The sequence below is a fragment of the Wasmannia auropunctata genome, unplaced genomic scaffold, assembly GCF_000956235.1.
Source record: "Wasmannia auropunctata unplaced genomic scaffold, wasmannia.A_1.0 LD335987.1, whole genome shotgun sequence".
NCBI lineage: Eukaryota > Metazoa > Arthropoda > Insecta > Hymenoptera > Formicidae > Wasmannia > Wasmannia auropunctata.
The window spans coordinates 2061332-2084891 of NW_012026903.1; the positions used below are offsets into that span (position 1 = coordinate 2061332).

At 41.9% G+C, this 23560-nt stretch overlaps 4 protein-coding genes across 8 annotated transcripts in view; 3 read left to right on the top strand and 1 right to left on the bottom strand.

The window, feature by feature from the left end:
- Window positions 1–1103: 1103 nt before the first annotated feature.
- Window positions 1104–4065, bottom strand: LOC105454249 (mitotic spindle assembly checkpoint protein MAD1). 2 transcript variants are annotated; one of them, XM_011696755.1, is made up of 7 exons: window positions 3830–4065; window positions 3438–3701; window positions 3126–3356; window positions 2611–3047; window positions 2047–2499; window positions 1654–1952; window positions 1104–1567 (listed from the first exon to the last, which is right to left on the bottom strand). In XM_011696755.1, exons 2-7 carry the CDS (start codon window positions 3699–3701, stop codon window positions 1215–1217), a joined length of 2037 nt encoding a protein of 678 aa, XP_011695057.1. In that variant the 5' UTR covers window positions 3830–4065; the 3' UTR covers window positions 1104–1214. The 2 variants fall into 2 exon arrangements, with proteins under 2 accessions (XP_011695057.1, XP_011695056.1); XM_011696754.1 differs by having other exon boundaries at window positions 3849–4060.
- Window positions 4066–4197: 132 nt separating this feature from the next.
- Window positions 4198–7468, top strand: LOC105454250 (partitioning defective 6 homolog gamma). Its single transcript, XM_011696757.1, has 5 exons — window positions 4198–4375; window positions 4473–4698; window positions 4798–4922; window positions 5004–5282; window positions 5584–7468. The coding sequence occupies exons 1-5, from the start codon at window positions 4322–4324 to the stop codon at window positions 5878–5880; spliced, it is 981 nt and encodes a 326-aa protein (XP_011695059.1). The 5' UTR covers window positions 4198–4321; the 3' UTR covers window positions 5881–7468.
- Window positions 7469–7629: 161 nt separating this feature from the next.
- Window positions 7630–15141, top strand: LOC105454251 (early endosome antigen 1-like). The gene is made up of 17 exons (XM_011696758.1): window positions 7630–8014; window positions 8241–8393; window positions 8458–8776; window positions 8980–9263; window positions 9348–9452; window positions 9650–9718; window positions 9804–9953; window positions 10075–10281; window positions 10873–11278; window positions 11847–12068; window positions 12163–12640; window positions 12721–13432; window positions 13561–13791; window positions 13959–14129; window positions 14186–14505; window positions 14576–14660; window positions 14743–15141. Exons 1-17 carry the CDS (start codon window positions 7802–7804, stop codon window positions 14809–14811), a joined length of 4194 nt encoding a protein of 1397 aa, XP_011695060.1. The 5' UTR covers window positions 7630–7801; the 3' UTR covers window positions 14812–15141.
- A 2532-nt stretch (window positions 15142–17673) lies between these two features.
- The window catches only part of LOC105454252 (ras-specific guanine nucleotide-releasing factor 1), a 52088-nt gene continuing 46201 nt past the window's right edge, over window positions 17674–23560 (top strand). For 3 of the 4 annotated variants that reach the window (XM_011696759.1, XM_011696762.1, XM_011696760.1), the window contains exons 1-3: window positions 17675–18255; window positions 20969–21190; window positions 23371–23501. In XM_011696759.1, the coding sequence (XP_011695061.1) occupies window positions 21163–21190; window positions 23371–23501 (159 nt within the window). In that variant the 5' untranslated portion in view covers window positions 17675–18255; window positions 20969–21162. Of the gene's footprint in view, window positions 18256–20968; window positions 21191–23370; window positions 23502–23560 lie in introns of all 4 variants that reach the window. The other variant, XM_011696761.1, reaches the window with a different exon arrangement.

A 23560-nucleotide genomic window follows, 5' to 3' on the forward strand; every position in this document is an offset into this window, starting at 1 on the left:
ACAGACGACCGTTTTCTCTCTCCCCCCCCCTCTCTCTTGCTCTCGCTCTCCTCTCCTCTCCTCTCCTCTCCTCTCCTCTCATCCCTTTCGTTACCACGAAATGCTTTTGGTCACCCAGATGTACACATATTTACACGCAGGCAGACACGTTAAATTTTAGAAATGTGTGAGTTCACATTTGTTCACATGTACCGGTGTGTGAACTCATATAGTGGCTTACTCACTAATGAAGACCACCATCGCATCTCCTTCGCCGAACAAAGCAATGGGAATCGCTCTTTTGGGACAAGCCTCCCTTTTCTAGGCACGTACGAGCGTGTCTGAGACGGTAACGTCTCCCGCGGGACGGCCGCCGATGGCCCGACGCGATTTTCAACTTCGACGTCCTCTCATAGGATTTTTATGCGTGATAAGAGTTCAGTGAGTCTCCTCGACGTTGGCTTTTATCAAAGAATCATGGGAAAATATAAAGTTCAAGCCGTATATTTTAAAATCAATTAATGATATAAGGAGCATGTTCAGTGACGATCAACTATATAATTGAATTTTAATAACTTTATCGAGTAATTTTTGCAATTTTTTACTTTGCATAAGATAAAAAGATACATTGTTTTTATTTCAATGTCTATGTCTTCAATCATTAAAAATTATATTAACTCAATATTATTGCTAATTTTACTTTTAAACTTTTGAATATTTTAATTTAAATATATTTTTTATAATTTCAAATAGAATGAGTATGTGTTATTCTAAAAAAACGTTTATTATCCGACATATAATATTTTATATTAATATTCTGTTGCAAAATATTTTAGGCGGAAATTTAATTTTATCGTCTATTTTTTTATTTACAATTGATAATTAAATATGTAGAAATTAGAAATTTCTTGAGAATATTCTGAACTGTCATGGCAGATATTTTTCGTAGCAACTGAAGATAGAGAAGATACATTATCAGCGCAAGGTAGAATAGATTTGAAATAACGCATCGGCGAGTGCGTATGAAATGAATAATTATTATGTTATATCATTTATGAATAAACAATTAATTTCGAATTAAATGGACTTCAACAGATTAATGTGTGAATAAACACAGCTTTTTGTACAGACAGAATTATAGAAATTTATTAGCCATTATATATTTATTAATCATTGTATATTGAAGCTTAATGAATAAAAGCTATATCAGTTTTAATTACAGACATGAAACAATATTATGTCATGACATTTGTCACCGTTTGTTGGCTGAACAGATCGGACTGCACGGCATTGAGGAACATGGGGACGCTGTGCTGCCTCTGCAGGTATTGCTCGATCAAGCTGCCCAGATTCGCGGAAAAGACGGTCTCCAACATATCTACACCCTCCTCGCCTACGTGGAAAAACAGGAAGTCATCCGGCGACTCTGCGTATTGACTCGACAGCTTGTAGCAGCCCTCTTTCGTTCGATCCACCCTCCAGCCGAACAGCTGGTAGCACGCTTGGCGATACTCTTGCGAGGACGCCTTGAAAGCCTCCTTCAAACGTGCTATCTTTATTTCATGTGTTTGCTTCAGCTCCGCGATTTCTGTATTAAGTAAAAATAAGAGAATGTATTGCTCCGCAGAAAAAAATATAGAAAATAAAAATATGCTTTAATATATTTATCCACACCTTGTATCTGCAACGAGGAAACAGTCGCGCCATAATTTCCCGACGCCACCTTGGCACGAAGCTCCTCAACTTCTCGTAATAGAGCCGCTTGTTTCTCCTCGGCTTGCTTCTCCGCCATCGCTGCGGGATTCATCGTGAAGTGCAGAACTCGGGCGTTGCAGTTGAAGTCGCCCTTCAACGCGCGATGCTCAAGCTCGCCTCTCAACTGCTCGATCTCTTCCCTCAATTTATTGCACTCGTTCTTCTGAGTGCCAGTCTCGGCCGCTTGAAGATCCATTTCCAATTTGCTGACCAAGTCCCTAAGAAAATTTGGAATATTTTTCTCTTTCATGAAATATAATTTAATTTAACTGAATATTTGCTGAATAAACACGTCAGTATGTAAAGGTGTACCTATATCCGTCGATAACACGTTCCAGGGCCGGTATTCGTTCGGTCATCGCATTGTTGCCGTCCACCGTTATCTCCTTCTCGTACAAATCTAATTGCTGCCTGTAACTGTCCCTCTCCCTGGTGACGAGAATCATCTTCTTCTGGAGTCTGTTCACCAGCTTGCTCAGTTTCTCTTTCGACAACGTCACGTCAGCAGCCAGCTTCCTCGCCTCCTCGTAATTCTTTGACAGATTCTGCAACTCTCGCAGAACCGCGTCCAGTTTCGATCTGAGCTGGCCCTCCTCTGCTCTCAGATCCACCTCAGCTTGCTGAAGTCTATTCAACTCTCTCTTCATCGCCGCCGGTCCGCCGGTAATGCCAATCGTTTCGTACTCCTGCAAGCGAAGCGCGAGCTCGGATCGCTTCGCCTCTAACACTGCCACTTGTTGCTCCACCTTTTCCGTATGCTCTAGCCTGCAACAAAGCGTGCACACCGTTAATTAGACACGACGTTTTATCTTAAAAGAGATTGGAAGATACATTTCCGTGCAGGTGATATCGTTAAAGACCATGTCGAAACCTAACCTCTTTGTCATGTTGGCCATTTGCTCCTCCAAAAGTAATTTCTCCCTGACCGACTCTTTCAGCACTACAATCGTCTTCTTCGCCGCATTCAACTCTTTCTCGAGGTCGTTCGCTCGCGCGGCTCTTCCCACCAGCAGCTTGCCCTCCTCCCACAACGCTCTCTCTGACTCGAGCTTCTCCAGTTTCATTTTCATGTTCTGCAGCTCCACATTCTGCAATTCGTAGTCCTGTTGCATCTTGAGATGATCCTTCATCCTTTCCTCCAGCATTGCTGCTCTGGCCTCCACAGTTTCCAGTTTCATTTGCAATTCACTCGACTCGTTGATATCTTCAGGAGGTGGAGATTTTTCGTTTGCGGTAACATTTCTTAGATTCTCCGACAATTGTGCGTTTTCGTTTAGCAACGATGCTATTTTCCTTTCCAAGCCGTTCCTTACCTAATTAAATGCAGAGCGTCAAGATTGATTTAACCTAACAAAAACTATACAATATATATATATAAAAAAAACAATTACTTGGGACCATTCCTTCTCCGCAGTATCATGCGTCTCCTTCACATCCTGAATCGTCCGCCGTGCAACGTCAAGTCGGACCTCCAGCTGTTGAATGGTTTGCTTATCCTGCTCCGACTGGACTTGCAGGAGACCCTTCTCCTTCTCGAAGACCTCCTCCATCTGCCTACGTATATTGTGTAGCTGTTGCACAGCCGCCTCTTGATGCATCAGTCTGGTCTTTAACGATATCACCTGCACGGAAATGTATCTTCCAATCTCTTTTTTTTTTCTTCCAGATTTACTTTTTTCATATTCACATTATATCAGTCTTACCTCTCCTTTCATACGTCGCCATTCCCAAGGACTACCCGGGACAGAGTCAGACTGAGTCTTATTGTTTACAGACGTATCGGAGTCATCTATCCTCGGACGTTTGGGCGAAGTGATGCTGTCGTCTGCGCTCTCATTGAACTTCGAAGATATGTAGCCAGTTCCCGAGAAACGTACCGGGACTCCTCCGCTCCTGCGGTAAGAGTCTGCTCCAGAACGCAGGTCCTTTATCATGTTAATAATACTCGTTGGATCTTGATCACTCATCTGCACACAAAGTTACACCGACTTGTTTACAATGTGGTGTTAATTTTACAAATCGTGACATTAAATACAATATGCGTAAAAAAATAAAGTTTGTTTCTAGTTGATTTTATATCAGCTAAAATTATTACTTATTTATTTCTTCCTTACGTCTTATCTGATTTTCTTTACACTTTTATTCTACATATATCCTTTTCTGTTGTTAATTCTTAAAGGAATAAATGTGAAATATCACAACTGTAAGAAGTGCCGGGCAGCACGGAGCATCAACAATATTGACATATGATCACCCGACGAGGGCGATGAGACAGAGGCGAAACAAGCAGTCCAACTGCGTTGCAGCATCCAGCATCCAGGAAACACTTCGCGTTGGATTTGCAGCCAATCGGAAATCGCGCCATGCCGTCAAGTGACTAGGGACAATTGACGCCATCTGGTGGGATCAATAGAAATCCCTAGCGAGAATCCTTAGGAATTTCACCGTGGTCGCAGCCGAGGTGCGCCGCGCGCACGTCGTTACTCGTTCGCAGTTCGGTATGCACGTCTTCCCGTCCTCCTCGCGTAGGCTAGTTTGAGTCAGCCGTAAGCAGTGGTACGTCGGTTGGGTGAAAGCAGCTCCGAGGATGTCCAAGAAGCAGGACAAGGTGGACAGCGGCATCGTCGCCGTGAAGAGCAAAGTGGGTGTACACGTCAGCGTCGTGAACGTCTGGAGTAGCGATACGTGGAGGACGTTCGCGGGATCGCGCATCACGTTATTTAAATTTTGTTTTGCAGTTCGACGCCGACATCATCAGATTCTCCATGAATCGTAACGAGCCCATGAGCTACGAGGACTTCGGGAAGCTGCTGGCGCAACGGCACGACCTGGGTGCGGACTTTAACTTTTCGATCTGGTACACGGACACAGATGGTGATCTACTTCCCATCAATAATGATAACAATCTGGCGAGGGCTCTAGCGAATGCCAAGTGCCTGCTCAGAATTTTTATACACAGGAAAGGTAGGATTCTCCCGCACGTTGCACTGTGCTCCTCGCTCCTCTGTACGTGTATAAATTTTTTGCACGTGTGCATTTAACTGGACCGTTGTGTCACTACAGGCGACGGGGCGTGGGACAATGGATACGGCACAATAAAGCCTAAAAACTTGATATCCAGTATCTTGGGCGGCACACCAGGAAAGCCGAAGTCCATAGTTATCTCAAATCCACATGATTTTCGGCAGGTAAGTTCGCCCCTCTCGTTTTCGTTTTCCAATGCGCGATTTTACTGGGCGATCCACTTACTTATTCACACTCGCTGTCAGGTGTCCGCAATCATCGATGTCGACATACTGCCAGAAACCTGTCGACGTGTGCGCCTATTGAAACACGGGTCCGACAAGCCCTTAGGATTTTATATCAAAGATGGTGAAAGCTTTCGCATACTGCCGCCGTCCGCTGGTGGGGGGATTGAGAAAGTTCCAGGTGTGTTCATCAGTAGATTGGTGCCGGGTGGCTTGGCAGAGAGCACAGGGCTTCTAGCGGTGAATGACGAGGTCCTGGAAGTGAATGGTATTGAAGTCGCGGGCAAAACTCTCGATCAGGTAAGTGATAATCTTACAAAAAAATGATTTATCGAGTCGCACCAAATTTCCAAATATATATTTAATATAACAATCATAGTTGTGCTAGTAGAATTATGAAATAACATTTCCTTTATTTTGAGATAATAAAATATTTTCATTAAATACGTAATAATATAATTCAATTGCTGCGTCACATTGCATTTTTCTAATAACATCCAAAATATTTTAAATCCTATATAAATAAAGTACATCTGCATAAAGCAAAATACCTTTCTTTTTTCTTCCTGTTATTTTTTATACTTATTCGTGCATGAAACAGGTGACAGATATGATGATAGCGAATTCCTCCAATCTCATCATCACCGTCAAGCCGGCGAATCAAAGGGCAGCGTTAACGGCACCTCGCCGTGGTTCGTTCTCGCGCAACAGTCAATTATCGTCAGGAAGTCGTCAGTCCACGCAGAGCGCCGGTAGTGACGAAGAGGCGGACGAGATCGTCGATCTCACAGGCATGACGATGCAGGACGACGCCTCGGCGTCGTCCACTCAACACCATCCTTATCATCATCATCATCACCATCACCAAAATTACGATCAGGGTGTATTGCACCTGTAGGGGGTAGAGCGTTTTATATTTACAAGTTATAGGACGGCAATGGACGATCCGTTATAAAGTATCATAGTACAAGCATAGGAAAAAACGAGAGAAATAATCGCGAAAAAAAAAGACAATTTCTGCACAGTATTATAAATTGTCTGTGACTGATACTCCTTACGGTGATGCTCTGCGAATTTTAGAATTAGGAAAATTGCTCGTGTCTAGATACTTCGCAACTGATCATCCGTTACTCTGGGGCATCGTGTTTTAGGCTACACTGTCACGAAGAAGATATCGATAATATAAATTTTGCTGCCTGACAAATAACGCTCCAAAAGCAAAAAAGAGTGGCCTTACATGATACACCATTCCAGTTAGTGTAAAAAAAAAAAACGATAGAAAAAGGACAAGTGTTCCCTTATAAATGCAGCCACACGCCTATTCGTGTATCTACTACGTCCACACCACCGCATGTTTAGACTGTTGAAGTTTTCGAATTTTAATTTCATTTTTATCTATCATTGTTATCTGTTATCCAATTGCGGACTAAGGATCGAAGGGTAATGCTTTTTATTAGGACGGTTAAGTGTATCGACGGAAACGTCAGGTATAATCGATCGTACTTTCACGTGTGTAAAATATTGTTCTTTGCGTGCCTTCATCGAAGTGAATTGAATTAATACGTTAGGAAATATCACATTCCAGTTATATTTACATCATCGAGGAGGAGTGAGGGGAGTGAACGAGATACCGTTTCTAAGATATCTATACTGCCTTCGTAGTTACACGAGTCCATTTTTATATACGCTCAAGCCCACTTTTTCTACTTAATTCGAGAAAAGACATGTACATATATAAATATATACAAAGATATATATATTTATAATATTCTAGATATTTTTCTATTGAGTGTATCTTTTTCGTAAATCGCAAATCTATCACTTGGACTTCCGCAATAAGCGCTATTTTTAACGGGCCATATCGTATCCATATTGTACCATTATTGCCAAATTGTTAATCGCATTGTATCACTTGCGCGATCGTTAAGATATATATACCTTATACATTTCTTTTCAACTTATTAGGCCGAGTGTCCATGCGTCATAGATCATGTATAATATCTAAAAAAGATGTACAATATCTAAATATCTTTTTAAAAAAGGTATTTATGGTATGCGAGTCCAAGAAAAAAAGAGAGTGAGAAAGAGAGAGAGAGAAAGAGAGAGAATGTTTGAGCGAGAGGATGAATTGAAGGATTAGTATTATTGTAAGATAATCACTTTAAGTTTAATCTGTACGAATTTTATCGCTCGAAGCGAAGAATCATTTTTGTACTTAACCAAATAGAGTACGGACTAGTTACGTTTTGCAAGAAGTACTTATTCGTCTGCGTCTGTACTAAGCGCTTTATCGAACCGTAGTTGTTACTTTGGAGGGAGTGCTAAATTAGCGTTTGCGAGAAATTAGATATATTTTTAACGTGGTACGTCGCATGTACTCCTTAGTGCGGATAAGCGGTAATTAATGAATCACGAAGGACGAAAATACTTATTAACGCTGTAATTCTTTTTAACGGCAGCTTATGAAATAAAGATATTTTATTGTATATTTTTTAGGTCGTCCCTATCTTTGACTATTTATATAGATTATAGTCAAAGGTCCCTATTATTTGTTCACGTAATCCCGCAGAAAAGCGGATCCCCCGGAATCGATGTCTTCTCGCTTCCGGCTTCCCTCTCTCTCTGTCGCGGTTACTATGGTGTGTAAATAAAATATGATAGAGCGCCAACCAACAAAACCTGTAATTTTGCGTGGGACATAATGTTCGCAAAAATTGAACGCTTCACGATCGTTTATTGAATTTTAGGGGAAGACGGAAAATTTTGCAAATATTGGATCGTGAGTGGATTTCCGCGGCACCGCGGCGAGAAAGAGAAAGATGTCTTACGCCGAGCATGGACCCCGTATTTTTTTGACGGGCAAACCCGACGGCGGTGTACCTTTGACTTACGGGGATTACATTCTGCCACAGAAAAGATCGGAAGGTCGCTTGAAGCTGTACAATTCGTGTACGGATATTCGGGCGTGGAGTCCGAACGTCTTGGAGGGCACGCGCTACTTTCGCGAGCTCAGCGAGCATGCGAAACCTTTGGTTCGTTTTCCACGTTGATCTTTTCTTTTTTCTTTTAAAAATCCGCCTTTGGATTCGAGCTTGTCCCGGAAAAAGATTAATTTTTTATCTATTTATACAACTGTGTAAATAATTCATAATTTTTTCAATGAAAGCGATCTTGAAATCTGTCGAAATCTGGGCTTTACCCACCGTTACTGTCAGTGGGAAAATTTCAGTTATCTCGGTATATTCCCTTTGTGCGCAGCCGGTGAAACTGATACCATCCAGCGTGATAATAGAAAACATGATGGCACTTACGGCACAAGCTCAGCGTGAGCTGCGAGTCGCGCGGCGGGAACTGCAGCGATACAGATCATTAAATCTGACCCCGGAGCAACGGGAGCACCTGGAGAATCTCGTGAGCTTCCGTGAGAGCGTGTTAAGCCCTTCGGTCGAATGGTAATGGTTCTTCGTTGTTGCAGGATAGAGCCACTGACGGGACCAACGATGAGACGGAGGGAATGAGAATTGGATCTGTGATAAGACCGCTCTCTCAGGGGCATAGATTATTCATCAACGCGGGCAGGACCGCATCCCTGCAATGTTCCGACACTTTTTTGTCGATTTACTTTCGCCCGGACGGATTTCGATATTACGGCAGAGGCGGCTATCCGCCTCTGTTAGCTAATACGCGCGTACCGAGAGAGAGCCTGAACGCGAATCCATTATCGGAAAATAATACTTATCTGGTGTCGCGCGTAACGTCCTGCAATATATTAACCGAGGCGAGAAACATGCGAGGTAAAAGGTTCAAGCTGCAAAAAATTATATTAACAATAAAAATGATTAATATAAAAATATTCTGCAAAAACGTATCGATTTATTTTAAATATTTGTCGGAAATATTGAAGAGGCGCGAGGTCGGTTTTGTTTTGAATTCTCTTCGGCCAATTTTAAAGGCACTTTGCTAAACGATCCGTTGCGAGCCGCTATGAATTTTGCAGAGTGCAACGAGCGAGCGAGCATCTGCGTCGAGTATGTCGACGCGTCTTCCCAAGCGACGCAAGAGGTACGCGAGATGGGTGTGCAAACGGAAGAGTGTAAGGAGAACGACGAGAAACAGTCTAATGTCGATTCGCTCTCCAGTGAATACTACAAAACCAGCGAAAGCGTATCCACGTCCGAAACCGAGTTAGAGAACTCGGATTCCGAGACCTGCGAGAGGAGCCACAAGGGAGTGATTATTCAGAAGGATTCGGAAATTATCGTGCTGAAGAACGAGCTTGGCGTACGAAACAACGATTTTATATTGACGCGAGTTTCAAGGGCAGAAAGCACGGCTGGCGAAATTTATCCCGCGTTCGCTTTTCAGATGAAGGAGGACGAGCTGGAGGAGCAGCGGGAGCTGATCAGGCATTTGCAGACGCTGTTAAAGGAGAAGGACGAGAGCTCGGGCATTCTGAGACGTAATTTCAATGTAAATCGGTACTTGCTCCCGACTAACTTTCCAAGTAACACGCCATGTCACAGTGACGTCAAATCGACACGATATTCAGTGAAATCTTTATCAAGTCTCAATCAAAATGACGTCATCTCGACCTTGTCGTCGATAATCGAGTGTTACTTGGGCTGGATTAAAAATTTAGTGTAATTATTTGAATCTCGCGTCTCTAGACTCTGCAAGAGAGATTGCAAATGACGAGCGACAGGCGCGACGACGAGATGGAAGATCTGAGCGTAAAAGTAATAGAATTTGAATGATGTTTGTACGATTTTATACACACATTTCTTTTTCAACTGTACTATCTTGTGTGTATCTTTCTCGCAGCTCTCCTCATTCGAGTTCCTGGTGGATCAGTTGAAAGCGGAGTTAGCTAGAAAATGTCAAGTTTGTTATTTCCAATCGCAGGAAATCCAGAAACTTAGGATGGAAGCTAAGGAGGTAGAATTACTTTCCGTGGAAAACGAATCGCTCACGGTACGTACGCACAAAGCGTGTGTTGTAGAAACGCCGTGCAATACACATGTAATTTCCTTCGAGAAAGCTAAATTCGGATGAATTCGATGAATTAACATGTGTAAATATGTGATGAATTTAGCGGAAGGTGAAGGAAATGGAGCATTTATCGAGAGAGGCGGAGAGCTGCGGTATCGCTTTAGAGCAGATGAAAAATGTCTGGTGGGAACGTGATATGCTTCAAAAGCAATATCGCGAGCTAAGTTGCACGTTGGCGGACAAAGAAGACGAAATAAAACAACTATCGACGTTGATAAAGCAAAAGTCTGCTGCGGCTGACACTCGTGAGGTGCGTCATTTGGCTACGTGCGTCACATCGCAATCCATTAATTTTAACGTTCACTTCAATTAATATATAGGAAATAAATTATTCGACAATACCGAGAAAGGGCGACGCTACATAATTTGTAATTAGGGTAAAACGTCGTAAACATAATCGAAGAGATTTAACGAATATTTGCAGGCTTACCGATCATGAGGTCTGAAAGATTTACGGCTTTGAGTAATAAAAAAGAAAACCGTAGGAGTGTAGAAATAATTTTTCAAAATTTTCTTCGTTTTTTAATATTTTTTTCGTTCCGCGAACGTATAACATTTTCATTGCAAAGTAACAGACTAACTAAAAAAATCAGATCGTTGTAAAAGTTGATTTAACATTAGACGTTTAACATTAATAAACTCGGTCACTGCTTGGCACACGTCGTAATTCAAAATTTGAAATCGTCTTTGCGGGAAAATGTATAAGTAGATACGTAATATAAGCACGTTTTGAAACTTCGTCTCATTTATGTGTACGTTTATTCTTGAAAAACTTTTCTTTTTAATTTTGCGCACCTCTTTCTATTGTTCCTTTTCTTCCACTAATAATTTTCACGATCAGGTAGAGATGAATGGTATAGTGGCCGACTTGAGAAATGAGATTCAGGCGAAAAGCGACAAGATCTCGCAGTGCGAGATGCAGCTAGTCTGCATGGAGCGGGAGGTCGGTAATCTGACCAACATGCTGAAAAGTAGCCTGAACAATTTCGACGAGTCTAAGATAGCGTACGAGGGCGTTTGCGATTACACCAAGTGCGAGCACGACACTTGCTTAGACGTGCAGAGCGCGTTGTCCGCTTTAAATGCGTTCATAGCCGAGTTGGAGGAGTGTAAGCTAGAACGGCGTAATCGTCTGCGGGAGATAGATAACTTAAAGGCTTATGTGGCATGTTACAGCCAAGAGACCGTCAGCGAAATTACAAACACAGATTTTGATACCGGACACGGATTGATTCAGCCGGCTGCAGGTATATTCCGGGGGCACGGATCTTTTCATCCGTGACGTGCCTCGGTTGTTGTTCCAATAATCTGACGTCGTATTCGCGTCAAATCAATTTGCGCTATTACGGCTCGGATCGGTGATTCTGAATAAAGAATTACGTTTTATTTTTCTTCTTTTTTTTGTACAAGCTTGCTGCGTTACGGTTCAATTATTCACGATCCAAATTCCTGAGATCTACAGATCTGAGATCGCTCTTTTCAATCTCTTTTGGTAACGTTAAAAGGTTTTATTAAATTTTTGCTAAATTTTATTCTGTCAATCACATATGTATACTTTTGAAAATTTATTCAGATTTTTTTCAGTGCTTTACTGTGTGCTTTAAATTTAATATATAATTAAATTTAATATGTTTAGATTTTATATCTTTTTCTGTTATTTGTTTGCATACATTTTTACCGCTAATAATTTCGTATCAAATTTTACATTTTCCATTAAATAATATAACAACGACGCTGCAGCGCAAGTAGGAAATAATTGATTGCGTATTAACAGATAATCCAATGCAGATTTGTGTCAAGTTTATAATATTACAGAAGATACTTCAACGTCGAGTAATGACGGCTGTCATTCGTCCAAGGAACTAGTTAGCGTTCAGATTCAGTCGGACGACGTTGATACTACCACAACATGCTCAGAAGAATCAGAAAAAGCGAAGTTGAACGAAGTAATCTCGTATGAGGATATCGATCGTGCCCTCGCCACGCACATCAAACGTTCCATCGACAAGATACATGAAATATCCACGGTACTTCAAGGTATTACGTTTTAAAGTATCTCGTGTAATTCATATGAACTCGACACGTGGCGAGTAACACGTCGTCTCACCTGAGATGATGAAAATTCGTCAAGGTGCCGGTGATCACCACGTGCAAATCGTCAAAGAGTACGCGAAGCAACAGCACGAGCTGCAAAAGAAGGACCTCGAGATCACGGAATTGAAGCAAAAAGTGGCGGAGCACGTGTTGCGAAGGGGTGAGGGCGACTGCGCGATTCGGGAGCAATTGCGGAAAAAGATGTTGGAGAAGGAGAGGTTGTTGGAGGCTGTAATAAGTAAAAGGGACTCGAAGATCGAGAGGCTCCGCGAACACCTCACCGCGTTGGAAAATGACATTCTCTCGTACCGCACGGAGTGCGACACGTTGAAGCTCGAGAACGCCGAGCTCGTCGATGCGAAGAGCGCACTTTCGAGGGAGAACGACGCGCAGGGTGAAGAGATGAGAGCGCAGAGGGACCAGATGCGCAAGTTGACTCAGCAGATAGACGATTTGAGGCGGACCGTCGATGTGCTGAGGGAGGAAACGAACAATGTCGAGAACATGAGAAAGAAGTTGGTAACTTCATTATTATTTCGATTCTTCGTGTCATTACTCGATTCATCATTCTTAAGTCAACTTGTCGATTCGATAGATTGATCGACCTGCAGATGAAGAACAACGATCTTACGAATAAGCTCATACAGGCGAACGAGACCGTCTCCAGGAACGCTGAGATCATCGCGGAGCTCGAGTGCAAGGACGAGAAGAACAGGATGGCACTGACGCACGGCAGCATCAAATACGACGCGATGGTGACGCAGAAGCACGGCGACATCGTGAAGCTGCGGGACGAGAATCAATCGCTGCGCGATCAGTTAACGGAGGCCGAGGTCAAACTCGCGCGGAGTAACAACACGATATTATCGTTGAGGCAAGAGAGCGACAATGCGGCCGCGATAAATGTCCTGCAGGCGAGCCTGTCGGGCCTGGACGTGGATAAGGAGAGGCTGCTGGCGCGAGTGGACTATCTCAAGGGCGAAATCGCGAGCTACCGGAGCTCCACCGCGAGCGTCGAGAGTAGACTGCAGGTGTTATCGCACGGCAATGAGACATTGAGGGCGGACATAGAGACGGTAAGAAGTACCAACGATCAGCTGTTGTATCCCCACGAGAATGCGGTGAAGTCATCTCTGAAGGACGCGCTGTACACGCTTCCCAAGAAAATTTACGAGACAATTCTGCGTCTCCAGACAGACATTCGAGAATACGGTAGAGAGAACGCGTCTGAACGCTGTCAGGATAAAGAAACTCTCGAAATCGAAGATGAGGGAGGAAAGCAACAAACAAAAATATATGCTGAGAAGGTACATTAAATTTCATTGCTTATTAAATTACAGAACTGAATTTCTTTTTTTTTTTTTTTTTCGTCAAAATGCCTAACGACTCAGTCTCGAACTATACAATCGAACTAACGCTCGCGGATTCTCTCAAGTCTTATCAAGAAGATGAGGACACATTAGATCCGGTCGCTCGAGAAGTGGATTGTAATTCTGAAAACGTTGCGGACAAGTTGAGATTTCTTGAAAGACAATACGAGGAAAAACTGCAAGAAATTGAAAATCTGATGGACGACGTAAAACTGAGAGATCGCGAAATAAAGAATCTCCAGGAGTGCGTTACCTATTTGTTGCAGGAGAAAAACGATCTGCAAACTACAGTTAAAGTAAATTTATATATACATATAAGTTTTCTTCTCTTTTCTCTCAGCGTCATTTTTGTAAATTAAAAAACTATTATAATTAATAACTTTAAAAGTAATTAAAAAATTTTAATGTATTTTAAAAATATTTTATAATTTTTACTTTAACTAATTTTTTAATCTAATAACAGCAACAAGTGGATGAATATCAGAACAAATTAACGTTGCTGAAGAAAAAGTATGACGGCAGCTTGATTGCTCTTCGTAAGAGGCATAACGAACATGTCGAGAGATTACAGGCGAGATTCGAAGATATTATGAAAATCGAGAAGAGTCCGTTCGACGCGGAGAATTGGTTGCAGGTACGGTTAATAACTAACTTTTCGCGTTTCGGTTCGTTACCGGTTATTCTTTCTAGTCGCTGAACTTGAAGGAACTGTCGGAGCTGCATAATCGAATCAATATTTTGATCTCCCACGCGGCCGAGAACACCGAGTCGAATGCCGCGCGTATCGAAGCGAAGAAGGATCGCGATAGCTGTCGGGATAATTCCCAAGAGCATAGGCTTTACAATAAATTCACCTTGCGTAAACGGTACACGAGAGAGGCTAGATCGTCTGTGAGTAGAAAAACGAGTAAAGAGAAGTTCCACTCCGAAATTTTCAATGCTGAAAATAACGAAACTGTTGCCGTAACGGAATTATACTCTCAGGATTTGAGACTTAAACAGGAGCATAGGTAATTCGTGCTTTTGTATATTTATTAACTGTTAATTTCGAGACGAGATTTTTAATTTGGCATGATTCAGTTTTCTCGAGGATGAGAAGGAACGAATGGGAAATGCGGAATCGTCTGAGAAATCTAGAAAGACGGAGACAGACCCGGACAGAACTGTAAGTGTGCGATATAATTTTCTAATTACCCTTACGTTGCTGCATTTAAAACGCACGCGATGTGCGTTTTAACACGTTGCAGCTTGACTGGCAGAGGGAGAAATTCATCTATCAATGCAGTGTACATCACAAATTGAGTAACGCCCGTTGATATACGCGCAACGGATATTTCATAACGCAGAGAGAGATCTTCAGCGTGAAAAGGGACGCAAGAGGCGAGATATTTTATTAACTTTACTGTATTCCGTATTCACGCGTATTAAGATTAACGATGTATATTTTATACAAACCCAATGGAGAATATTATTATTTTTTACTCGCTCTTTTTTCTCGATACACATACAACCTTTTTACGATATTTTTTTCATCTACGTGCTGTTATTATTTGTCTAACGAAAGTTGTACCCGTGTTGTTTTTATTCGTAGAAAAAACATGTATTTAAAATGGATTTTGTAACAAATGCATAAATTACATAAAAAACGAATTTTTATTTAATAAAATAGGTATAAATTGTCAATAACGCGGCATGAAAAGTACGTGCGCATTCGATGAAACGTTGCTCGCGAGATACGTACTTTAAAAATCTCTCTGTGCTTTATATGTTATATTCCGGGGAATGCAAAGCGAAGGAACTCTTTAAGTGCAGTCACCGTAATGCGAATCTATGCATATACATACCTATGTGTAATGCGTCGTAACATCCCAGTTATAGTATTCAACATACGGAGGCTGACAAAATGCCCCTTTGAACTCCGTAACTTGGAGAGGCGAAGGAAGAGGACACCTATTTACGTGGTATACGCGCGTGTACGAACGCATGCGGGCGACGCGCGTTTCGCAGTTTAGGTCCGGAGGCGGCGTGAGCTGCGTTCCGTTTTGCGTTCAATGCCGAGTTTACCGTCACACTTCCGACCCACGGAGCGCCCGGTTGAATCACGCCGCTCAGTTGCGCTTTGCAATAGTCCGATTGCCCCCGACAACGGTAAATCCGATTACGAGCCAAAGGAACGTATCTATAATTCAGCAATTCGCGGGTAACAATGCTCATTATTGTCGTTACGCCAATTATGCCGCTTTGCGCCCGCGATCGTTTCCTTTCCTGTGCGTGACGCCTACGTGTGGCACAACACCGAATACCTAACATTGGGCGCGGCACGGATTGGCGTCCTTTTCCTTGAACGGATCACGAAACAAGGACAGACATTACATACAGAATGATTTTAGTAACTGGGTTGAATTAGTTCTAATTAATTAGTGAATTAGTTTCTAAGTCAAGATAGAGTAACAGAAGAAGTAATAGAGAACCGTCACTGTTTAGTATAATCCATCAGTCTGTGATTATATTTTTTTATATATCGATCAATATATCGATGTACTTGCAAGATGCAATTGCACTTTTTTAAAGATAAAGTTATACATTCTTGATCATAAGTATAAAGTACCTCCCACAAATTGAAATGTTCTGTATCTAACGAAAAATAAATTAAAAAACAGTTTTACTAAAAAAATATATTTTTATAATAATTTTAATATTTTGTTGGTCCTCCTTTAGCTTTTATTATTGCCCTTTCCAAGAAAATGCAATAAATTGTGCCTTATACTTATGGCCAAGGTTGTATATTTAATTGTTTTAATGTAAAACAATCTTTCTCATTATTCTGTGCATAAAAATATTAGAGTAAGATAATCGAAAAGATTTTTTCTTACACACACACACACTCACACACACACACTCACACACACACACACACACAAATAAAACAAAGTGAGGTAGATATTTTTTAAATAAAGACGCTAACGCAATTGTTAATTACCCATAATTAAGATTTAAAGTATTTTCAGTAGTCCAGCTTCAAAGATGCGACTCTTGCTTCGAGGACAAAATCCTAGGTATTATGTGTATTGAATTTTAAGTAGTCTTAATATATTCTTAATTGATAAATTGATACTTTTTCCGCATGGAAGATAGAAAGTTATACACTCTACTTTTATTAATAGCCTGGAATAAAAATCTTCTAACAAGAGTATCATTTCTTTGAAGGAAAAGAAACCATTATGAGTGCTTTTTCAACGACAAATAAACATGCAAAATATTCGCTCGCCGTGGACTTCGGCGGATTAGCTTGGGTAATAATTAATGTAACTCTTGCCACGGAGAACAGTACATTATTAATTTCCAGAAGTAAAGTACGCACCCCTCCCCCCTTGTGAGTTCTCTCTGTGAACGATAATTTATGCTCGCGGAATATCAAATTACAAGTATACATATACTTCATTAATTTTAACACTAAAGAGTCCTCGTATTTAGCGGACAAATCAAAACAAATGAGAATCTAAACAAATTGTAAAGACAAAAAACTTCATTAGAAGAAAAGGTCATACAACTTATACAATATTTTATTTCAAACAGGAATGCCTCTTTGAACGCGGACAAAAAATGTGCGCACTCATTAAATTAAAACCTTGAAAGGTACGTGGAAAAGAACTAATGGATGGTAGAATGTATACACACGCATGCTATATACAACATGCGTTACATTTAATATTACATTTCGTTTTATATCGCTGTTTCTATATTTATTTGTTTATGCACTTTGAGATGTTTTGACTATAGTATGTACTTGTTGCGCTTATCTATCGAGACTTTTCTCTTCAGTATTGAAATAAACTCTTTTTAGTATGGACACTAATATACACAACTCAACTTGGTCCGATCTGGATTGCACAGCCAACGGGGGTGTTCTCGAGGTTGGATTCAAGTTAGCCTGGCAAGAGCCAGGCGGCAGGCAGTCAGGCAAGCAGGCATAGGTATGGCTATCTCTCTTTCCCTATCTATCTGTCTACCTCTGTCTTTCCCACCTGCGCGTAAAGGGCGAGAAGGTGAGGTGCCTACGGGCAGAGGGTGAGTTTACGAGGCTTGTGAGCTTGCGCATTCGCGGGCCCATCCGGCGCAGCCTCCGGGATCCTTTCACGGGGCGGCGGACGCGCGCGTGTCGCGATATATAGACGGTGGACGGAGCTTGTCGGTCGGTCGGTCGCCCTCGCGCGTCAGGCACGTCGCAACCCCCAACACCGTAGCATCGCAGGTCGCCGAGTCTCCCCCGACCATGAGAAGAGGAGCGTCGGGTGCCGTCGCCGCCGGCCGTCATCACGGGACGTCGTCTCCGCCAGCGTCTATATCGTACGCGTCTACATCGCCGCCTTGGTTATACCGAAAATAAAGCCGGCGTTCTGGGAACCGGGAAACCGAGTCGTCAATCGTTGCCAAGGGAACCCAGCGCGAGGGAAAACCGGTCCGGCAACGCGCCGACCTCTTCCGGTGTAATCTCGCGGCCGCGGAAGAAGAAAGAAAAAGAAGAGCGGGGGAAGGATAGACGAGCCGTATTGGCAATTTTCTCGAGGGTGTCGTACGGAGCGGGAGGAAGAGGAACGGGGTGGGTGGTGATTATACGGCATGCGGTCTTGAGAGCACGCACGAACAGGTGGCGAGGCGGGATCTCGCGCGGAGGACTCCGGTGGCTGGCGAAAAAAAAAGAGAGTGACAACGCGGGAAGAGTGGAAGTACGACGCGCGCGTGCGACAAAATACACACAGGTACTGTGAGAAGAGATACACTTTGAATCTTCTCTTAGTCTGCTGATTCTTCTTTTCTCTTCCTTCTCCCTTTTCGTTTTCTGAACCAAAGGAAAGAATTTTGAAAGGACTTTTTCGCACAAGGACTCTTTTCCGTCTTTCAAAAATTCACCTCTCGTGAAATCATCTCAAATCTGTTCATTCAATTGCGCCAATTTCTTTTTTGTCCATTCAGTTCTCCTTGTAAGTGACCTCGATTTCTTTCGCGAGAAATGATGATCCTTATTCAGAATATCGACAGGAAAAAAAGCTGTTATCACGGCTCATTAACGTAAATGCAAACGGTGGGAAAAAGTGAATTTATATTACGCGGCGACGCGAGTCATATCTTTTCTCTCCTCTTCTCTCACCGGCTCCGAGATTAAATCTGACGGTCGTCGCGTTTTTAAGTAATTTCGAAACGCGAGAATGTGAAGGTATATACAATTAAAATTTCTGTCACAAAGAGAGAGTGGAAAAATGACGAAGAAGGTGACAAATGGAGTAATTAATTATAAAGGAAATGCAAGGAGATATTTTTAAAAGGGTATATCTGGCGAGTATTTAAAAAAAATGGATCCTTATACCCGAGCATATTTATCGGAAAACTCCTAGAGCTACGCGCGCGGCTCTCGAGCTTTAAATAAAAAGCTATCGTATAACTCACCGTACATTTTCATTTGTAAACGGACTCTACATGCAATGGAATCTCATCCTAGTTTAATCATTTAACCGGCGTAAATGTGGAAGTTTATTTATAAACCATAAAATAAACCGTAAAATATTGATTAATTTCCATCAATATTACGGGGTTATTGAGTACAAAATTACTATATACAGGGGTAATATAATCATTATATACAGGGTGTGTAAAATTAATAGTGTTGCAAGTTATTCTCTCGTGAATTATTAAAGGTAGCGACAAAATCAACTTTAACATTTTGGGGTTTATTGGATTATCCTTCTATTTGTACAGAGTATCATTATTAGCCTCTCGTTTTTTAAGTAAAAATGTCTTTTATACGTACATATCGATTCTCTCTTTTTAATTTCCGTGAAAGCAAGGAGAACTCTCCTTTTACTCTAATATAAAATACACGTATAAAATATTTCGTGTAAAGTATTCACATTGACCTTTGATCGATTAATGATTCTATTCTTCGCGCATAGATACACGAATGCATCCGCAATGTGCAATTGTTTTTCTCCTTCAAATACCGCTACGTCTCTTTTTACGTCAATCGATTCTTCTCCATATCCTACATACAAAGTAAGGTCATTGGAAAAATGAATACTTTTTACGAGATGCATCGTATTTTATATCGGATCGTATCGGAATAAAATACGAAATATCTTTTATGCAATATTCATTTTCGGTGATCTTATAGCTTAAATATGTTACACAGAGTCGGAAAGAGTCGATTTATGTAAGGAAAGATAATTTTATTTGAAAAAACGAAGAACTCTCTCTTGCCGTTTTCCGGTAGCGATATCTCATATATCGTATGAAAGACGAACCCAGAAATGCTGGAAAAGATTTTATCCAATATAATATATTTTCCTACATATATACATATCTCCAATTTTCCGAGAGGGCAATTTGTAATATTCTTAAGCTCTGTATCCTGTATAGAACTTTTCATTGGAATGCACAGAAATAATATCTCTTGCCTAAGACTGAAATAATTTTTTTTTCCGTTTAACTGAACTCTCGAGAAGATTAATGTGTTTCAGCGGATCGATATCTCGGGTGTAAGGATATTAATACGAAAAAGCGCCAAGGTTACACTCGCAATCAGCCGGAATCGGAAGTAATCGTAACGGCTATCATTGAAATCGCACCGTCGTTAAAGCTATTAAGTACTCGAGAGCGGTCTAGAGAATATCGGGTTTTAATCGTAAATAGCTTAAGATCTTATTTCCGCGGTCCTTGCGTATGCCGTCGCTTCAATTTCCTGCTCGTAGCGGCGCGGCGCGGCGGCGGCAGTTTCGCACGCGTTCGCCTTTACGTGCTAAAAATGACACGCGAAACAAATGGTTTCGATATAATATGATAAATGAGTTAAGAGGAAGCCGGAAGCGCGCGCGGTAAGATAACGACGTTGGTATTCTGTTGGAATTAACGCCATCGCGTTCGGAGGGGAGGGGGGGGGGGGGAGAAATCGAGTTTCATTTTATATAGTTACATTTTATTTCGATTCAGTCGCCGTAAAATTACGCTCCGGCGCATATTTTATGTAGCTGCAGCACAACGACGGGACACGCCGCAGTACGATTAGTTTCGACGTTTGTTCAGGGATACGAATAACTTCGTGTTACGTCGAATAACGGTTCGATAACAATATTTACCCATCGCGAATTAATGATCCATCTGATTTATACAAATTAACGTTACCTCTGCCGAGCGTCCCTCTGTGTGTGATGAAGCTCAGCAATATCACGTTCCCGGAATATATACAGCTAAATCGGACGTCAATATGCTACCGTAACGATAAACATATTAATAGATATTAATGGTATCTGTCAACGTTATTTACCTCCGTTGAATGCGCGGACACGGCGGTAACACGCCCGCGGTTTTGAGAATGGACAATTTTATTGACACATACAGATCCGCAATCTCTCGTGTCACACGTTACACTTATCGGATCCGATTCCTTTCTCCCCTCTCACCTCGCCGCCCCGTGTTTTGCAGATGCAACGGCACGGCTTCTGATGGAATCCGCGCGGACCGACGTCTCCGAAACCGATCGAGACACGTTCTCGACGTTTAACGTCGAGGGACTTTATTTTCTACACTATTAGAACCCGAACAAGGTAATTTGGACAATCAATCACCGCTGTGAGGATCAACTGGGGGAGGCACCCTTTTGGTAGCGACCTGCAATCATGCTCAGTCCCAAAATGCAAAAAACTGGTGAGATATACCTCATTTTTTATCTTTTCATTGAAAACATAAAAAAATAATACTTTTCTCTTGCTTAAAATAATTCTCCTTTCGTTCGATATAATCCAACTTAGATGAAATTCGCGAAGTTGTGTGACAAACGGGAGATTACAGGAAAAATTCTAGGATTTCGATTAATTCTCTCGAATTAAGGATCACTATTATATTCACATTTTCAACGTGTCACATATTAAATAAAATTAAAACATCATGCAAAGAGACGTTAATTACGAATTCATATATTTTCGCAAAACTCTCTCTGATTCCGTGATCAATACTATATGACGTTTAATATTCGATATACGCATCGCTGTTTAATGAAATTGAAATATGACAAATAAATGTACTTCATAAATTCGTATTTTAGGAATTTATTTTGTTTCCGGGAGACGCGAGCGGTGTATTAATCATTTATTCAATCCAACAACCACAAAGCGCATTTAATCACGGCACGCGTACTAAATCTATGAGCAAAATCGCTAACGTATAGATATACTTTCTTTTCCGGCAAACAAATAGTGTATTGCGGGTTTATATATTAAATATATAAGCGCGCGAACATCAAAGGTTCATGTGCTCCCCGTTTTCGGAACTACAATATTTGCATTGGAAAGTTTTTCCTCTCTCTCTCTCTCTCTCTCTCTCTCTCCCCCCTTCCTCTCCCTCTCATCGGAATTTACGATAGTGCTTGCGCTTTAAATCCATTGTTTGCCGGAAAATTTTCCACGCCCGTACCGAGATTAGATTTTGCCATCTGCGCGCGCAAAGATAATAAATACAAACAATAATCGGTCTCGATATTCGCGCGTCCTCATCCCCTTGCTCCGTTTTTCACGTACGGCGGCACCCGTACGAGTGGCGTACTCGTGCATGCGCGGATTACACGGAGTTTCCGTCGTTCTGCCATGCCGCGGTGGAAACTTTGGAGTGCGATTTCTCCGAAACTCGGTGTAACGAAACAAAGTTTCTCAAACGTCACGTATCTTCGCACCAAAGTTAAACACACGAACACGGACGGCGACAAACGGAACGAGAAACGACCGTCGTCGTAACCGAGCGAGCGACTCGAATCGCACGTCACGCGCTCGCTCCGCGGCCGATCGCGGCGCGATCGCTTGCAGTTAAACCAAAGTTACATTCGCAAACGGAACTGAACTATGGGAATCGTATCGTCGTATCGGAGATTGAAATCTACTCGCAAAAGTGGCATCGACCAACGTAGAGCACGCGCGACGGGCGAACGATCCATTCGCGGCCGCCCAACTGTCCGATTAAAACTCCTATTCGGCCGCGATCGATCGCGCGCAATTTTTTAGACGTAGCGAATCGTTTGTCTTTCGCGGAATTTTCATTACTCCGTTTCTCAGATGAGAGACACGTTTTTGAAACACGGGGAGAAGGGCAAGGAGAGGGAGGGAAGGGGAGACTTTGCAACTCGTTGAACGTTGATTCCGTTGTGCACGAATAAACGGCGAGACTGTGCCGTTATTGTTTATCATCGCGGGGCTCGTACTCGGATTATTAATATTTACGTTGATGCGCGATGCGGCAAACAAGATTCGCCCTCGTACTTTGAGCGCTATTGGAAACGGTTGCATAGCGAGATAATTCGATGCGTGATTGTGATGCAGCGCATTGTTGTGCCATACGAAATGCATGGACATATCCTGTATGTGACTTTACAATTCGGATGTAATTTTGCATTTGTACACGTTGCGCTGATTTGTGCGAAAGCGCGCACGCACACAGATAGAGAGAGATTTCTATTCGCGTAATTAATATATTTTCAGAAAAGTCGCGGTGCATAAAGCATAAAACTCGTAGACGAGCTTCAAACGCGAACTTGTTACAGAAAAAGGATGGATTAATCGAGTTAATTTCGTTAATTTAATTATTTGCCCCGTAATATTTTACATTTTATAATGGAACTCCTGATATTAAATTTTCATAAAAGTTTACAAACAGATTTTTCTTTCTCCTCGCAAAAGCGAATTGTTCTCCGAATAAATTTCACTTTGTAAATATATCCGGGAAATTCACGCAAATGACGCATTGCGTTCTTTATATACACGTTAAAATCCAAATAGCCACGCATATATTGCTCCAATTGCTCCATTTACAAGGGCCTACGCGCCTGTAATGTGTTACAGTGAGGGTAAATGATTCCCAGCTGGTCATGCTCTCAGAGAAGGCGCATTACGATCACTCGCTGTCAGGATATTTGTACAAGCGGACAGCTGACTCCACCAAGTGGCAACAACGATGGTTCGTTCTCTATCAGGTGAGTGAATTGTTTTGTTGATGAACTGTCGCCTGCCAATATCCGAGGCAGGATCCCCG

Excerpts from the sequence above, each read along its gene's own strand:
- LOC105454250 (XM_011696757.1), top strand. The coding sequence starts at position 4,322 with ATGTCCAAGAAGCAGGACAAGGTGGACAGCGGCATCGTCGCCGTGAAG. Across the intron at positions 4,923-5,003 it reads ATCCACATGATTTTCGGCAG|GTGTCCGCAATCATCGATGT; the intron begins GTAAGTTCGCCC and ends ACTCGCTGTCAG. Across the intron at positions 5,283-5,583 it reads CGGGCAAAACTCTCGATCAG|GTGACAGATATGATGATAGC; the intron begins GTAAGTGATAAT and ends TGCATGAAACAG.
- LOC105454251 (XM_011696758.1), top strand. The coding sequence starts at position 7,802 with ATGTCTTACGCCGAGCATGGACCCCGTATTTTTTTGACGGGCAAACCC. Across the intron at positions 8,777-8,979 it reads CGAGGCGAGAAACATGCGAG|AGTGCAACGAGCGAGCGAGC; the intron begins GTAAAAGGTTCA and ends TGAATTTTGCAG. Across the intron at positions 10,282-10,872 it reads CTGCGGCTGACACTCGTGAG|GTAGAGATGAATGGTATAGT; the intron begins GTGCGTCATTTG and ends TTTCACGATCAG.
- LOC105454249 (XM_011696755.1), bottom strand. The coding sequence starts at position 3,701 with ATGAGTGATCAAGATCCAACGAGTATTATTAACATGATAAAGGACCTG. Across the intron at positions 3,357-3,437 it reads GGCGACGTATGAAAGGAGAG|GTGATATCGTTAAAGACCAG; the intron begins GTAAGACTGATA and ends ATTTCCGTGCAG. Across the intron at positions 2,500-2,610 it reads ATGGCCAACATGACAAAGAG|GCTAGAGCATACGGAAAAGG; the intron begins GTTAGGTTTCGA and ends GCTTTGTTGCAG.